The following is an 18,152-nucleotide window of genomic DNA, read 5'->3' as shown; positions in this document are numbered from 1 at the left end:
TTATATCCAAATTCTCATTGCTGCTTTCTAGTAGAATCCCAATTACTCTCCTTCTTTTTTCAATGGCTTATGTACTCTTGCCTTCATCTTTGTCAATCTTAAGATTCACGTGGATGATCTTTAAGTACAATGAACTCCCCAGGTGTTGGGCTCTTCAGCTCCTTTATTCTTTTTTTTTTTTTTCTGAAACAATTGGGGTTAAGTGACTTGCCCAGGGTCACACAGCCAGGAAGTGTTAAGTGTCTGAGTTCAAATTTGAACTCAGGTCCTCCTGACTTCAGGGCTGGTGCTCTATCCACTGGTCCAATCCATAATCTAAAATGAATGCCCAGTGTACCATACCCAACAAGTGGTTGTCCAGCCTCTCCTTGAAGGCTGAGCATTTAAGGCAGCCCATTCCACTTTTGCACAGTTCTCTTGGGAAGTTTTTCCTGGCATCAGTCTCAAATTTGCTTCTTGGCAATTGCTCCTGGTTTTGTCTTTTGGATCAAACAGAATAAATCTAGTTCCTTTTCCTTATAACAGCCCTTCAAATACTTGAACACAGCCAAGTAAGATTTCCGTTCTCCCTGTAAGATTTCCCTTCTCCAGCTTAACCATTCCCAGCTTCTTTAGTTACGTGGTGTAGTGGGGTAGACAGTTGGACTCAGAGTTAGAAAAACATCTATTCAAATCCAGTTATCATGATCCTGAACAAATCACTTAATGTTTTTTAGCCCCATTTTCCTCATCTGTACATTGGGGATAATAATAGCACCCACCTCACAAAATTGTTACGAGACTTCCCTTTGGAAACTCTCCAGCTGACAAAAAGCCTTAAAATATGGAGCCTCTTTCCCACCTCAGGGCAGTTCTTTAAGACTAAGTTACAGAGAAATTTTTGTTGATCTGATTAGTAGAGTGAATTTCCAGCTGCATTCCCCAGAGGATTGAGAGGAAAGTGAGAAGAGAGGAAATGGAGACGCTGGGTATGACCCCCTTTTTCAGGGGGGGTCTAACTGAGAAGGAGAGGGGAGACATAGAATGGAGCTATGGTAAGATTTAGTAAGTTCTCCAAGAATAGAGAAGACTTGAGAGTGTCTTCCCAAGGAAGAACCAGTAGAAAGGGAAAAATTGATGATTAGAGAGCTCAAGGGAAGCTTGGTAAAAGAAAATAATGAGGTTGATAAAGTTTTATTACTAATTATTACTTATTGGTGGATAATTTAGAATATATATATCTCTATATCTTTGTAGAAGTAAACAGTCACTGCATTAAACTAAGTAGCATGAGGTTTGTTTTTTTGTTGTTTTTTTTTAAAAGGTAAAGTTCCTTATTTTGGCAACTGGAAAATAAATGTCTCTTACCAGCAGCATCAGCCCCTGCTACTACAAGTTGTTCTTTCCAATAAATTACCTAGGTCTAGAGTAGCAATCTCTTAAGAGACCACTGAGAGATGTCCTCAAAAAATTCACAGATTATAGGATGCACTTTAACCCAATAAAATATTTAATCCAGTGTTATTCTACCCTAGAAACATCCCAAAACATGCTCAGTAACCTAATATTGCAAACCAACTTGCCTCCTTGTTTTTGTTATACTTCCCTGTTCTTATAAATCTTAGGAATAATCATTAATGTCATGAATAATATATTAAATCTTATGAATATACTTTTTCCTTTTTTTATCATAAAAATAAAACTCTAGAAATCACTCACTTATCACTAATCACTGAGGGAAGGGATGTCCTGATTTACTGGCTACCTGCCAGTTTTGTTATTAAAACATTGTGTTCAGATACTTTGTGCCTCAGAAACTTATCTAACAAGGATTTTAGATAAAAAAAAATTAGTTGTGGGGAATCTACTGGAAGGAATGGGATTAAGAGTACTTACACTAGAGAGATGGAAAAAGGACACTTCTTTATTGGAGCTTGGAGTAAAGGAAAAGAGAGTAGGGGCTGTCAGAGGGATGTTAACTAATATAGTTAATTCTTGCAATGTTAACTAATATAGCATAGTAATAGAAATAAAGGAGGCAGGTGAGGGAAGTAATCTGGGATTGGGTTTGGACAAGGAATGACTGGCAATAGGACAAAGGAACAGGGGATTGAAATAGAGAATGGTGTAGAGTTGAACTGATTCCTCAAAGGGTCTAGAATGGGAAAAAAAGAGAATATGATCTGAGCAAGAATGAGTATCTGGGGAAGTATTGCAGGTTGGAAAGACTGGAGGTCATGGTGAGACTGAAGACTAGGTTTAAAAGCAACAAGGCATAGAAAGAAAATATAAGGGAATTTGAGAATTCCTAACTGTGGAAGTGGAAAACTTGCAAATGTTAAGATGTTAGAATCAAGGACATGATCATTTCTGTTTGCATCTAACATGGAGTAGAAAAATAGATTATGAGTGGATTGAATTGAGGAACTGGAAAGTTTGAGTATTTATTGGAACATCACCACGTATGCCGATGTCACCTCTACAGATGACTCCAAGATCTATATATAGAGAGAGCCCTAATCCCTTGAGTTTCAGTCCCCTCATCAACAACGGCCTATTGAATATTTTAAATTTGACATCCTATAGTGAACTCAAATTGAAAAGTCCAAAAATAAGATGCAGCACATAGAGTGCCGAGTGCCAAACCTAGAGGTAGGAAATCTCATCTTCCTGAGCACAAATCTTCACTCTTACTAGCTGTGTGATCCTGGACAAGTCACTTGTTTTCCTCAGTTTCCTCATCTGCCCAATGAGCTGGAGAAGGAAATGGCAATCTGATGCCAGTAACTTTACCAAGAAAATGAGGTCACAAAGAGTGACATGACTGAGTGAAATGATTGGAGGACAACAGGAACAGAATTCATTGTCTTTCCCATCAAATCTACCTGTCTTCCAAACATGCCTTTTATTATCATGATCACCACCAGCCTCACAAACTCAATTTCATCCTTGATTCCTCATTTGCACCTACCCCATATATCAATTTGTTTTCAAAACATCATTCTTGCTCCACAGCATCTCTTCTCTTCACTCACACAGCTACCACCCTGGTAGCTGTTTTCACTAGTATAGACCCTCCAAGTACCTTAGGGAACTCAACCAGTAAATTGTACTGGAGTCAGTACATCATCACAAACCAAAGTTTTGCCTACAATCACCTGGATGAAATACGGATCTTTAAAAATTTGTTTTTAGTAGATGTGGTCATTCCAAATACTTATAGTTTTCAAACCTCATAGAACAACAAAAAAAATGGTCTTTTGTCCCAGGAGGACAAAACTCCATAAAATATTAAACATGAAAGTGTGAAGACCGTGTTGGCATCCTGGAAACCCTAGAATCAGCCAGAGTCAGGATAAGCAAAAGTTCTTGCTCTTTATTCTTGGTCTTTAGGGGTTAGAAGTGAACAGGATGGACGCAGGACCTTCCTTCTCTCCCTCTACCACCAAAGTAACCCTGGCTTGTCTTACTCTACCCTCTAATCCTTCCCACAATTCTCTGTATACACCAAAAGATTGAATCAGCACAGAATAGTGGAAAAGGCAAGCATATTTTTTCCCAAGCATATGCTAATAGAGTATTGTCCAAATGGTAGTTAGCCTTAAATGCTTGGTTGTTCGATCTCAGTGCATCAACTCAGAGTTTCAGCCCTTCACTAGAAAGAATCTTAACAGGTTAACAAGTTGTCCCAGGACCATTTCTATCTCAAACTTCATCAAAAAAAAAAAAAAAAGAAAAGAAAAGAAAAGAAAAAAAAAGAAAAAGAAAGATGAAATAATAACACTAATTTTCACCATGATAGTATTGATAACTAACATGTATGTCACATTCTAAGGTTTATAATTCACTTTAGACATCTTGTCATTTAAGCTTCTCAACAACCCTGTGAATTAGGTACTGCAGGTATTAGAAGTCCCATTTTATGGACAAGGAAGCCAAGGCTTAGACTTGCCTGTCTAGGCACATAACCAATAAGTATTAGAAGTAGGATTCAAACTAAGGTCTTTTTGGCTTTGCAGATGGATAAATTTTTGACATAATGATGACTGATGAAGAGGGCTTACATTCAAGGGGAGTTGTATATGAGTCAACAGTGTGTCTTGGTAGCCAAAAGAAGTATGTCTTAAAACGCATAATAGAAGTCTAGATGATGTGCTGCTCAGCAACCTGAAGAATGTGTTCACTTCTAGATGTCAAGAACATTCATAAGCCAGAGAATGTCCGGAAGAGTACTACTGGGATGGTGAAGTATCTGAAAACCAGCTCACCCAAAGAAGGAAGGGAATAAGCATCAATAAAATACCTACTGCGTGCCTTGCACTGTGCTAAGCACTCTCCTAATGTTATCTCACTTGATTCCTACTATTATGATCCCCATTGTACAGTTGAGGTCAAGGGATTTTGCCTCAGGTCTCACAACTAGTAGATAGAACTGAGCCTGGAGAAGAGAATTCTCAGGAGGAGAACTGAGTGAAAGCTGTTGCCTAGCATTGAAAGGATGGTCCCAGGGAAGAGGGAGAAGATTTGGATAGCCCCGGAAGGCAGATCTAAAAGTAGTGGGTGCACGTCATAAGAAGTTGGTTAGCTCTGGCTTAAAATAAAGGGAATCTTCTGTGTATTATCCTGATTTACATACCCACACCCACACACATACACACAGAGCTCTAGAATCACCTAGAGGTTCCCTGAAGCTTGCAGGACTGGGCTGGGCAAACTCACTTGATTCTCATGACATCCTTTTGCTGACTTCTCAGAACGAGGCTGGGCTTTAACCTCACACCCCTGAACGCTCATGGTGGTTGATGCTGATGCTGATACTGAAATGTACTCCGTCCTGTCCTTTTCTGAGCGGAAAGAGTCTTTCCTGGAGGAAAGAGTCACCTGAGTGTTACCATCTGCAACCTATTCTCCAGGCCACCTGATGCCTCCCAAGGCTGTGGGTTCCGTGACTCCTCTGTAATGCCCTTCCAGGGCACAGAGGCAAGCTTAGAGTGGTCTTCCATGACAGGAACCTCAAAGTAGGAGAGACTTCCCCTGCAGTGCCCTCCCCTTCCATCTCTCCCTGATGACTTCCATCCTCAGTCCCCAGCTCCAACCCCTCCTCTAAGAGTCTTCCCAATCACCCACTTGAGAATAATAATCCCTTCCTTTCTGCTGTTTTAGTATTCTGGTTTGTATTCTCTTTATCTGTGTTTATTATTATCTTCCTCATTAGATTCCATTAAATTCCATTAAGGCAAGAATCTGTCGCACATAGCCTGCTCCTAGTATTGTATTTTCTGCACTTACAAGGTATTCAATAGACAATTGCTGTGTAAATGTGAACTATTATTAGAACACAGAATGGTAGAGATGGAAGGGACCTTACAACAGAGGATGTCCAAGTTGGAACAGAGAACCCAAAATGTCAGAATTGGGAAGCACTTTAGAACAGAAAATAATGAAACTAGGAATTGAACATAAGAGCATAGACTGTCAGAATTGGGAGGGCCCTTAGAACCCAGGATGTCAGAGCTGGGAAACATCTTAGAACATGGTATGTCAAAACTGAGAAGATCCTCAGAGTATAGAATGTCACAGCTGGGAGGTGATTGAGACTTGAGTCTGAGCTCCTTTTTTTGGAGATTAGGGGCATTGAAGGCAAATAGCTTGCCCAAGACCAATAGCTGAGTAGTCTCCATTCCTTGATCACCGGAAGAACCAATGTAGAACCTGTTTTTCCTGAAGTGCAGCCAGAAAAAAGCTAAGACAAGTAGCCTGAGAGTGTGTTCCACCAGGCCCACAAAGAAAGAGCCTTTGAGGGTCCTTGAGTCTGGGGCTTAATCTATTTCAAGGTCAATTGGTCAATTTCAAAGGAGCATTGATAATTCCCAATTCAGCCAATGCTTATCAAGTGACAGGTGAGTGCTCCCAATGTACTAAGGCAGCAGTGGTCTGGGAGGACTGATCTGCATATAACTTATACAGCTGGGCCCATCCCCTCTCCCCCCAGTCTTGAATGCATTCTCTCCTAGAATGGGAGTTAGTCATTATCTATTACACTATGGTGCCCTTCATAGCATACATCCGTGTAAGATATACTATAATTTCACCCCAAGAAATGCCCCACACTCAGAGAGAGAGCACATACACAAACACGACAAAGCTCAACACATGCTGACATTACATGTAGAACACATGCCGACACACGTACATAATTATCCTTTCCACATCATGGGGTCAGGGCACAGCATCCCTGTGACATGGAAAATCTGCCCTCCCTTTGTACTGGAGAGGAAGTCTCAATTAGTATCACATTAAACGATAAAATAGGTTGATATGATGCAATATTATACATATATTTTATGCATTTCTGAGTTTCTAAACTCTTTTTGTGCCATCTGTTGGCCTGCACATGTCCGCGGTGGCTTCCACAAAACTCCAAGATTCCCACTTTCTTTCTTGCACCGATCCTCGGCAGAGGAAGCGTGTGGGGAAAACCGTGATGTGGAAGGGATGACTACATGCGATACGTACCTTCATGCACTCACACTTCCAAACAGGTTCTCACACATACGGACACATACACACACAGACTTTTTGGTCCCTCCTCCCCAGGGGGAAGAGGACATTCCAGTCACCCTTGGGAAGAGAAGTTGGGCCCTGGAGGTGAAGTTTCCTTGAAGCCAGTCCTCTCAGCTCACCCGGCCCCAGCCCCAGAGCGGGGCCGCCTTCCCTTAGCCCTGTCATTGAAAGGCCCTTTCTCTGCTGCTTCTCCCCGTCCCAGGGTCTGCTCTGACCCCCCAGGAGCCAATGTAGTCAGCCTCCCTCTTGCTCCTCCTGCTCCTGCCTCCTGCTCCCTGGCTTGGAACAGATCCGAGTGTTTCCCGGTCTGAGACTTCGCCACAACTTGCTCCCTGCTGGTACCACTGACTCCGATGGAATCCAGCCACGGATACCGCCCCTGCAGGAGAGACACCCCCCAAGCATATTGGCCTCCTCCTGGTTCATGGAGGGAAATCAGCCAGATGCCCCCAACAGAGCCTCCCTGCCCATGGGCCAGTGGGGAGCCCTTCTGGGGCAGGGTTGGGGGGAGGCGAGCAGAGGTGGGCAGGAAGATCAGGGGAGAGGGCTAGTTGGAGGTGTTGGGGGAGGGGAGTGCTTTGGGGGGCTCTGGGACCCCTGGCGAGCAGAATACCTTCAGATTAGTTCTGTCTTGTTCTGAGATGAGGCTGAGAATGTGTAGCACCATCTGAGGAGAGAAGGAGCTGGAGCTCAGGAGGGGCCAACAGAGAGCAAGGGAAAGGGAGGGTTTCCCAGGGGCAGACCGGCAATCTAGGGTCGGCTTTGCCTTAGTCCTGGACTTGGTCAACAGAGCCAACTTCTGTTACATGCACCCAGAGGCACTGTGCAGTGGTAAGAGCACTGAATGGAAAGTCAGAAGTGCTGGGTTCAAATCCCAGCCCTGTCAACTACTACCTCTATGAGCCTGGGGGAATTCCTCCATCTCAGCCTCTGCAAGGATCCTTCTATTCCTACATCTTGTGATATGCGGGGGTGTTGAGGGCGATGGCGTCACCCTTTGATAATGACCTGAAATCTTATCCACGTGGGTCCTCCCTCCAGCAGCGGAGATTGGTACCCATCCGGGCTTGGTCTCCCGGAGGACTCTTGCCCACCTCCATCATCTCTCAAACGCCCCGAGCCCTGTGCTGGCTTCCGTGTCTTGCCCTTCTCTTTGGATCTGCCCCTGATAGCTGAAATTTCACCACGAAAGCCTAAGGCACTGGGGCTAAGGCATTACTCCTTGCCCTGTAGAGACTGACATACTCCCTGAGTCATTGAATGGAAAGATAGCATTAGTCACTAACACCTGAATGATAAATTAGGTCAGGTCCCTTATCCCCCAGACTCCATAGGGAAGGAGGGGTTATCAAAGCCTGGAGAGGGACCGTGAGTCCGCATGGACCGGGTAGCCTAGGACCAAAGGAGGAGGCCCGACCACCTTCCGCCTTGGCCTGAATGCCCTGTGGATGACACCTTCCCCAGACTCAGCGCTCAAGGACACAGCTGGTGAGTGAGAACTGATGGAGCCGGAGAGCACCGGCAGGGGTGGAGGCCGATCCCAGATGCTCCCCAACTTAGGTGCCCACCCTGCATTACCTGACCAACTCCTGGTGTGATTTTTGGAACTCTCTCTCGACTGTAGTTGACATTCCTCCTGCCTGTTGCTACTGGGGGCTCCAGAACACCATCTAGCTCTGCCAGTTGCTGTCCCTGAGCTGGGATAGGGGTCTGAGAAGGCGCCAGCCGCTGCACCTGGGCTCCCTTGGAAACAGTCCCCAAAAGGTGGTGTCCATTCCATAAACCCAATCACCTCTGGAGCAAACCATCTAGATCCTGGAAAATTGTCCTGCTCTAAGAGGGCTGGGGTTTCTGGAACTCCAAGCTAGGGGTGGTCCTAGAATCACAGAACCTAAAAATGTTAGAACGCTGGAAAAGGGCCTTAGAAAATAGAGTAAGGGAGCAGCTAGGTGCACAGTGGATAGAACACCAGCCCTGCACTCAGGAGGACCTGAGTTCAAATCCAACCTCAAATACTTACTAGCTGGGTGACTCTAGACAAGTCACTTAATCCTAATTGTTGCCCCACCCCCAAAAGAAAATAAAATAGAATTAAGCTGCGTGGTTACAGTGAGACCCGAGTTTGGAGTCTGAAAACTGGGGGTCAGTCCCTAGGTCTACCACTTGTGTGTTTTTGGACAAGGCACTTCAACCCTCTGGGCCCTCGGTTCTTCACCTACAAGATGAGGAGGTTGGACCAGATGACCTTCCAGACTTAAGTTTATGAGCTTATGGATTTAAGTAAGTGTGCTTATAGGCGCATTCATTCGTGTACGTTCGTGGGGCCCTTGGGTGGATGTGGGTGACAGATGGGGTGTATTTTGGGCCATATGTATCTTAGAACATAGAATGTTAGAACTGGAAGGGAGATGATCTAATCCAACCCTCTTATTTTGACAGATGGGGAAACTGAATCCCAGGGAGGTGAGGTGACTTGTGAATTCGTGACAGGGCCGGGACTTTGCCACTCAACACCCTCTCACTTGCCCCAAAGTGGCCTTAGAACCATTATCCTAGGGCAATGGACTTGGGACCCCCGTGTAGTCCTGTTGGGCTATGACCCTCCATTTCCCCCTTGGACTAGACCAATCCCTCCCTGCTTCCTCCCCACACCCCTGGGGGGTATCCCTGTGCTCTTACTTCACACCAGGCCAGCCGGGCCCTCAAGTTTTTCCCTCGTCCCTTGGTGGTTCTCCCTTCTCCCATTTGGGCTCGAGAAGGTTCTCCTATCTCCTTCCCCCCCATAGGCTTCTCTTGGCTTACTCCTCCAATTGTTGTAGGTTGTCTCTTCCTCAGAACTCTCAGGCCCTGACATTCCAGGGTCTGGATTTTAAAGGGCCAGGCTGAATCAGCCCCTCCACTGGAGCTGGTGATGAGCAGATAGGGCTGGGACTGGCAGGATGACAAACTTATAGCCTGAAACTGGGCTGGAATACGACCTTTTCTAGCCTGATAAATCTTTCCAGTCAATTACATATCACAACAAGGAAGGTTGTCGAGGAAAAATATCAAAGTATTCACTTAAAAAACTATTCTGAATCTATTTATGCAATATATTTAATCAGGTAAGAGGTGAGTGCCAAGTAGACACTAAAGGTTGACAAAGAACCCCAAAAAGAGCTCAGCAAGCCCTCATTTCAGAGGTGCTTGTCCTCTTTGACCGGATGTTCAAAACTTCAAGAAGCTTCAAGCTGTAGCATGTGCTTTGGCCATACCCCAGTAAAGTGCTTCAGTAGAAGGTCAAACCGGGTTGAGGGGAACCAACAGGCCTCATGCCCATCTGTGAGTTAGGGGGATGCCTGTCCCAAGCATGTAACATCCTGCTTTCTTTTAATTTAAAACAGGCTAAGATGACAGGAAAAGATAACAATGAATGTTGAAGGGATGTAGGAAAACTGGGACACTGATACATTGTTGGTGGAACTGTGAATGGATCCAACCATTCTGGAGAGCAATTGGAACTATTCTCAAAAAGTTATCAAACTGTGCATACCCTTTGTCTCAGCAGTGTTACTGCTGGGCTTGTAACCTAAAGAGAATCTTAAAGGAGTGAAAGGGACCTGTATGTGCAAGAATGTTTGTGGCAGCCCTTTTTGTAGTGGCAAGAAACTGGAAACTGAGTGGATGCCCATCAGTTGGAGAATGGCTGAATAAGTTATGGTATATGAATGTGATGGAATATTATTGTTCTGTAAGAAATGACCAGCAAGATAATTTCAGAGAGGCCTGGAGAGACTTATAGGAACTGATGTTGAGGAAGTAAGCAAAATTAAGAGAATATTGTACACAGCAACAACAAAATTATGTGATGATCAGTTCTGATGGACCTGGCTCTTTTTTCAACATTGAGGTGACTCAAGGAAGTTCCAATAGACTTGTGATGGAAAATGCCATTTACATCCAGAGAGAGCACTATGGAGACTGAATGTGGATCAAAGCATAGTATTTTCACCTTTTTATTGTTTTTTTTCCCCCTTTTTATCTGGGTTTTCTTGTGCAGCATGATGAATATGGAATGATGTTTAGAAGAATTCATGTTTAACCTAAATGAGATTTGCTGTCTTGGAGAGAGGAGGGAAGAAAAGAAGGGAGAAGAAGGATAATTTGGAATGCAAAGTTTTTGCAAAAGTAAATGTTGAAAACTATCTTTGTATGTATTTGGAAAAATAAGGACAAGTAGTTATTGCCAAAAAAAGTCTGTTATTAAATCAATACCTTCTTTTTATTTTACTTTTCTCAATTACATATAAAAATATTTTAACATTCTTTTTTAAAAATTGAGCTTCTCTCTCTCTCTCTCTCTCTCTCTCTCTCTCTCTCTCTCTCTGTCTCTGTCTCTATCTTTGTCTCTCTGTTTCTGTCTCTCTGTCTCTCCCCTTCCCTCCCCTTTTCTTGATTTGATATAGATGTAAAGTCAGGCAAAACAGTTTTCTATATTAGCCATGTTATAAAAGAAAACAGACCAAAAAAAAAAATAAAACAAAACCAAAAACCCAACCCCCAAACAAACAAGCCTAGAAAAATAAAGTACAAAAAAGTATGCTTCAATCTCTAATCAAATCAAATATTAACAATTCTTTCTCTGGAAGTATATGGTATTTTTTGTCATAAGTACTTTGGAACATTTTAAATAAATATCTTTGATTTCTTCTTCTGAAAACTGCCTACTTCTATCATTTGATCATTTAGTAATTGGAGGATGACTACTGTTCTAACAATTTGACTCAGTTCTCTATATATTTAAGAAATGAGACCTTTATCAGAGAAAGTTATTCTAAATTTCTGACCCCTTCCAAACTCAGTTTTCTGCTTTCCTTTTGGCACATACACTCCCAATATTTACTTATAAAAATTATACTTATAAAATTATTTACTTATAAAAATTAATTATAAGATAAAAGTATACATAATTAATAATGTTATAAAAATTACTTATAAAATATACTTATAAAAATTAATTATAAGATAAAAGTATACATAATTAATAATGTTTATATAGAATATAACAAAAATTAAATAACACAAATTAGCACTACTGTGTCAATAATTATGTATATTAGTAAAACAAATAAAATTAAAAATTTTTGCAGAATTAGATAAAGATGAAATCATATTTGTTGAGGAAGAATGGATGGCAAATACAAAAAAGTTGAAAGGGAAGGTAGAGACGGAATGGGGTAAATTATATCACATGGCATAAAAGACCTATTACAGTGGAAGGAAAAAAGGGAAGAGGATGAAAATGTCTTGAATCTTACTCTCATTGAATTTGACTCAAAGAGGGAATAACAAATATTCAGAGGTTTTTTTACCCTATAGGGAAATATGTGGATAGGAGGACAAAAAAGGGGAGGAGATCTGAGAAAAGAGAGTGCAGCTTAGGGGTGGGGGGTCAAAAGCAAAACACTGGTGAAGAGGAATGAGGTAAAAGGAGAGAGAAAAAATATAAACAGGGAGGAAAGTAGGAAAATAGTAATCATAACTGTGAATGGGATGAACTCATAAAAAACAGATAAAACAGAAGCAGATAGTAAAGTAGATTAAAAATCAGATTCCTACAATATGTTGTTTACAAGAAATGCATTTGAAACAGAGAGACACATACAGAATAAAGGTATAAGCTAGAACAGATTCTATTATACTTCAGTTGAAGTAAAAAAAAAAAAGCAGGGGGTCGAAATCATGATCTTAGATAAAGCAAAAGCAAAAATAGAGCTAATTAAAAGAGGAAAGAAGGAAGCTACATCTTGCTAAAAGATACCATAGACAATGAAGTATTATCAAAAGTAAACATATAACCCAAATGGTATAATGTCCAGATTTCTAAAGAAGTTATATGAGTTTCAGGAAGAAAAAGGCAGTAAATCTATACTAGCCGAGGACCTCAACTTTCCCCTCTCAGAACTAAATAAATCTAACTACAGAATAAACAAGGAAGAAGTTAAGGAGGTGAATAGAATTTTAGAAAAGTTAGATATGACAGACTTCTAGAGAAAACCTAAATAGGAATAGAAAAGAATACACCTTTTACTTAATGATACATGCCACCTACACAAAAATTGACTCTATATTGGGCATAAAAACTTCATGATCAAATAGAAAGATTAAATATATTCTTTTCAGATCATGATGCAACAAAAGTAGATTTAATAAAAAGTCATGAAAAGATAGATTAAAAATTAATTGAAAATGAAATAACCTATTCCTAAAGAATGAAAGGTTCATATGCCCAAAGGGCTATAAAACTATGTATACCCTTTGATCCAGCAATAGCACTACTGAGTCTGCATCCCAAAGAGATCATAAAAGAGAAAGGACACACATGTGCAAAAATGTTTGTAGTAACCCCTTTTTTTAGTAGCAAGAAATTGGAAATCAAGCAGATACTTATCAAATGGTGAATGACTGAATAAGTTATGGTATATGAATGTAATGGAATATTATTATTCTATAAGAAATGATGAGCAGGCTGATTTCAGAAAAAACTGTAAAGACTTATATGACCTGATGCTAAAGGAAGTGTGAGCAGAAACAAAAAAACATTGTACACAATAATAACAAGATTATGTGATGGTCCTCTTTTTAACAGTGAGGTGATTCAAGGCAATTCTAATAGACTTGTGATGATAAGTGCCATCTACATCCAAAGAGAACTATGGAGACTGAATGTGGATGAAAGCAAAATATTTTCATTTTGTTTGTTCTCATGATTTTTTCCTTTTGATATGATTTTTCTTGCACATGACAAATATAAAAATGTTTAAAAGCATCACACATATTTAACCTATATCAGATCACTTGCAGACTTGGGAAGAGGGAAGGTAAGGGAGGAAGAAAATTTTGGAACACAAAGTCTTACAAAAAACGAATGTTAAAAACTATCTTTACAAATATTTGGAAAAATAGGTTTTGAAATTTTTTTTTAAAAAGAATGAGTGGTTCAAACAACAAATCATATAAACAATCCATAATTTCAACAAAGAGAATGACAACAATGAGACAACATGCCAAAATTTATGAGATACAGCAGATTTATAGGGGGAAATTTATATCTCTAAACAAATCAATAAAATAGAGAAAGAGCAGATCAATGAATTGAGCATGGAATTTAAAAAAAAACTAGAAAAAAGAACAAATTTAAAACCCCCCCAATTAAATACCAAATTGGAAATCCTGATAATCAAAGGAGAAAATTTGAAAATTGAAGATAATTTTCTTAATTAATTAACTAAACCAATAATTGGTTTTATGCAAAAGTAAAATAGATAAACCATTAGTTAATTTGATTTTTAAAAAGAAAGAAGAAAAACAAATTACTAGTATCAAAAATGGAAAGGGTGACCATCACCAATGAGGAGGAAATCAAAGCAATAATTAAAAATTACTTTGTCCAATTGTATGCCAATAAATTTGACAATCTAAACAAAACAGTTATAAAAATATAAATTACCCAGATTAACAGAAGAAATAGAATACTTAAATAACCCCATTTTAGAAAAAGAAATTGAGCAGAAAGGCTGAATATCATTGTATTAATGATTCAGCAAGGGAGTGTAATACCTGAATTCTCCAGAAAGTGAGTTTTTAAAATCCTATCTTTTTAAGAGGCAACTGTCTTTCCTTTGGTCATCAAAGGGCACACAAGCCCAGGAACACTTAGAGTGATCCACCCGGTGGATTTGGGAAATCACCCACATATGTGCTCAAACCATCAGAAACTCTTTTCCCTCCCTCTTTTTCCCTCTCTTCCCATGCCCTTCTCCTCTTGATGAATAATATAATATGCCTGTGATTTAGTTATTACTTCTTTTCTTTTCTTTTTTTTTCTTATTTTTGTTCTGACATTTGGTTATTTATAGGTTTTGATGCATAAATAAAGTTTTAAAAATAACTGGTCTTTATAAAGTGCTTTACAATTTGCAAAGCACTTTACATGCATGATCTCATTTGAGTCTCACAATTCTCTGAGATAGGTATTGTAATAAGAATTATCACCCTTTCACAGCTGAGGAAACTGAGGCTCACAGAGAGTTAAACAACTTATCACACAGTTAGAAGCAGAAAGGCCAGAGTTGAAAATTGATTTTCACTTCAAAGCCATCAATCTATCAAGGATTATTTTTTTTATGAAACTCTTTCATAAGTTGAGCTGCCAGGAGAACTTCAAATCCAGGTTCAAAGTACTCTATGGGTCTACACACTTAAAATTATAACTTTTGAGCACATGCTTCTGTGATTGCTCTTCAGAATAGACAGCAAAGGGAACAATTTGCTGAAAAAAAAGTATTTGTAAACAAAGGCATTTCCTAGAGTAGTAGAAGAAGCACTTTTTTCTCCTCTTAGAGCACCCTTCTCCACTTCACCTCTTACCTCCGTGGAAGAGGAAATGGCAAACCCTATCAGTATCTTTGCCAAGAAAACCCCAAGTGGAGTCACAAAGAGTCAGCTATGAATGAAAGACCCTTAATCAACAACTGAAAGCCGCCCCCCCACCAAAAAAAAAAAAAACTCTTAAGGAACATGGGGTAGAGATGGGAGTTATGACACAATAGCTATTTTCAAATATTTGGAGAACTGTCATGAAGAAGAGAGATTAGATTTTGTCTGCTTGACTCCAGAGTATTGAAGTAGGAACAGTGGACTGAAGTTAATAGTGGCAAAGTTGGGGTTAGTGTAAAGGAAAATTTACTACCAGATTTAAAACTGTTGAAAAGTGGAAGAAGAGATTTTATAACATAGAATGTCAGAACTAAGAGGGACTTTAGAACATAGAATGTCAGAGCTGGAAGGGATCTCTTAAGTTTTCTTAGGTCAGAGAAATGTCTCACTCCTACCTTTTGTTGGCTCTATTGCTCCAAAATTTGATTTCAGGCATTATTTTAAAGTTGTTTGGAGGGAAATGTTGGGAGAGTTTAGTTGTGTGGTTGTTCCTAATCTGCCATCTTGGTTTTGCCCTCTCTTTCATTCTTTTTAGAGGATATGATGATATATTGAGAAAATCCTAGAGAATCAATTAAAAACTAGTTGAACAGTTTTTAACACAGTTTCATTACATAAAATAAACAGAGAAATCATTATCATTTGTATAGATTGCCAACAAAACCCAGCAGGAAGAGAGAGAAAGAAAATTTCCATTTGAAATAATTGCAGACATTACAAAATACTTGGGAGTTTACTTACCAAGACAAACCCAGGAACTCTATAAACACAATTACAAAACACTTTTCACACAAATAAGACATATGTAAACAACTGGAGAAATATTAATTTCTCATGAGCAGGCTACCCATTTCTACCTAAATTAATTTATTTATTTGGTGCTGTACCAATCGGACTACTAAAAATTATTTTATAAATCTAAAAAGATAACAAAAAATTCATCTGGAAGAACAAAAGGTCAAGGATATAAAGAAAATCAATTTTTAAAAATCTGAAGAAGGGGACCTAACATTATTAGATTTCAAACTATGCTATAAAGTGATAATCATGAAAAATAAGCTGATGCTGGATAAAAAATAGAGTAGTAGATCAGCAATCTGAATAGCAATAATAAATGATCATAGTAATCTAGTATTTGCTACACCCAAGATCCAAGAATTCACTATTTGACAAAAACTGCTGGGAAAACTGGAAAGTAGTATGGAAGAAGCTAGGGATAGACCAACAACACACACTGTGTACCAAGATAAGGTCAAAATGAGTACATGATTTAGAGATAAAGGGTGATATCATAAGCAAATCAGGGGAGCATGGACAATTTTACCTGTCAGATCTATAGGTAATAAAAGATTTTATGACCAAACAAAAGCCAGAGGAGCACTACATGATATAAAATGGATAATTTTGATTACCCAAAATCAAAAAGGTTTTGGACAAACAAACCTATGTAACCAAAATTAGAAGGAAAGCAGGAAACTAGAGTAGGAGGTAGGCAGGAATTTAGAGCAAGTTTCTTTGAGAAAGGCCTCATTTCTCAAATATACAAAAACCAATAGAACCAAATTTATAAAAGAGTATACTCCAATTGATAAATAGTCAAAGGATAAAAACAGGCAATTTTTAGAAGAAAAAAATCCAAATAATCAATATTAAAATTCTCTAAATCATTATTGATTAGAGAAATGCTAGTTAAAATAATTCTGAGGTACCACTTCACACCTATTAGATTGGCTAACATAAGAGAAAAGGAAAATGACACATTCTGGATGGGATATAGAAAAAATTAGGGACATTAATGCACTGTTGGTAGAATTGTAAACTGGTCCAACCATTCTGCAAAGCCATTTGGAATTATGCCCAAAGGTCTATAAAACTGTGCATAGCCTTTGACCTAGCAATACCAATACCAAGTTTGTATCTCAAAGAGAGGAAAACAAAAAATGCTTATGTACAAAACTATAAACTATTTTTGTTTTTGGTGGTATCAAAAAATGGCAATTGAGGTATGCCCATCAGTTGGGAAATCGCTAACCAAATTATGGTATATGATTGTGATAGAATACTATTGTATTATAAGAAATGACAAGAGGAGTAGTTTTAGAAAAACATGGAAACTTATATGAACTGATGCAGAAGTGAAGTTATCAGACCCAGGAGAACACTGTACACAGAAACAATGCTACTGTAAGGATGATCAACTGTGAAAGACTTAGTTTACTCTAATCAAGCTAATGATCCAAGACAATTCCAAAGGACCCATGTTGAAAAATGCTACCAATCCATGTATACTTATTGTGTATCTAAGTTATATTTTAACATATTTAACATCTACTGGTCATCCTGCCATCTAGGGGAGGGGGTGGGGGGGGGTAAGAGGTGAAAAATTGGAACAAGAGGTTTGGCAATTGTTAATGCTGTAAAGTTACCCATGTATATATCCTGTAAATAAAAGGCTATTAAATAAAAATAAAAAAAAAGAAAAATGCTACCAATCTTCAGAGAGACAGATTCTGAGTGCAGATAGAGGCATATTTTTTTTCTTTACTTTTCTTAATTTCTGTAACATGATTAATGTAGAAATGTTTTGCATGACTTCAAATGTATAATTGATATAGTGCTTGCCTTCTCAACGGATGTAGGAGAGGCAGAAAGGAAGGAATAACTCAGAATTCGAACTTCTTCCTTCCCTTTTTGTATTTCATTTTTCTCCAATAATACGTAAAAACTAACATTTTAAAATAATTGTTGAGTTCCAAATTCTGTCTCCTCTCCTCTCTTGAGAAGACAAGCAATTTGATATCGCTTATACTTGTTCAATCATGCAAAATATATTCCCATATTAATCATGTTTTGAATGAAAACACAGGCAAACAAAAATTTAAAAAGAATGCTGTAATCATTCAGACTTATCAATTGTATCCTTTTTCTAGATAAGTCCTTTGGAATTGCCTTGGATCCCTGTATTACTGAGAAGAGCTAAATTATCTCCAGTTGGCCATTCTTACATTATCACGGTTACCGTGGTTTTTCTAAATTTATTCCCTTTGTCATTTCTAATAACGCAATAGTACTCCATCACAATCACAGACCATAACTTTGGCTGCTATAAATACTGCTATAAATATTTTTGT

General features: G+C 39.1%; 2 protein-coding genes across 11 annotated transcripts in view; one reads left to right on the top strand and one right to left on the bottom strand.

Annotated features, from left to right (window-relative positions):
• Positions 1 to 9,717, bottom strand: part of SPATA21 (spermatogenesis associated 21) — a 32,708-nt gene extending 22,991 nt beyond the window's left edge. For 2 of the 10 annotated variants that reach the window (XR_004233376.1, XR_004233375.1), the window contains exons 1-5: positions 9,223 to 9,717; positions 8,122 to 8,286; positions 7,157 to 7,210; positions 6,663 to 6,922; positions 4,699 to 4,843 (exon numbers count right to left, since the gene is read on the bottom strand). Coding sequence is in view for 7 of the 10 variants with exons in the window: in XM_031962766.1 (XP_031818626.1) it covers positions 4,699 to 4,843; positions 6,663 to 6,922; positions 7,157 to 7,210; positions 8,122 to 8,286; positions 9,223 to 9,327 (729 nt within the window). In the remaining 3 variants the exon portion in view is untranslated. The remainder of the gene's footprint in view (positions 1 to 4,698; positions 4,844 to 6,662; positions 6,923 to 7,156; positions 7,211 to 8,121; positions 8,287 to 9,222) is intronic. The other 8 variants (XM_031962765.1, XM_031962764.1, XR_004233374.1 and 5 more) reach the window with 7 other exon arrangements.
• NECAP2 (NECAP endocytosis associated 2) overlaps positions 1 to 18,152 on the top strand; it is a 96,273-nt gene that overhangs the window by 58,946 nt on the left and 19,175 nt on the right. The window lies entirely within an intron of this gene.

This window comes from Sarcophilus harrisii, chromosome 3, assembly GCF_902635505.1.
Source record: "Sarcophilus harrisii chromosome 3, mSarHar1.11, whole genome shotgun sequence".
Taxonomy (NCBI): Eukaryota; Metazoa; Chordata; class Mammalia; order Dasyuromorphia; family Dasyuridae; genus Sarcophilus; species Sarcophilus harrisii.
Note: the sequence above shows the minus strand (reverse complement) of the source record. Positions and strands in the feature narration are given on the sequence as shown.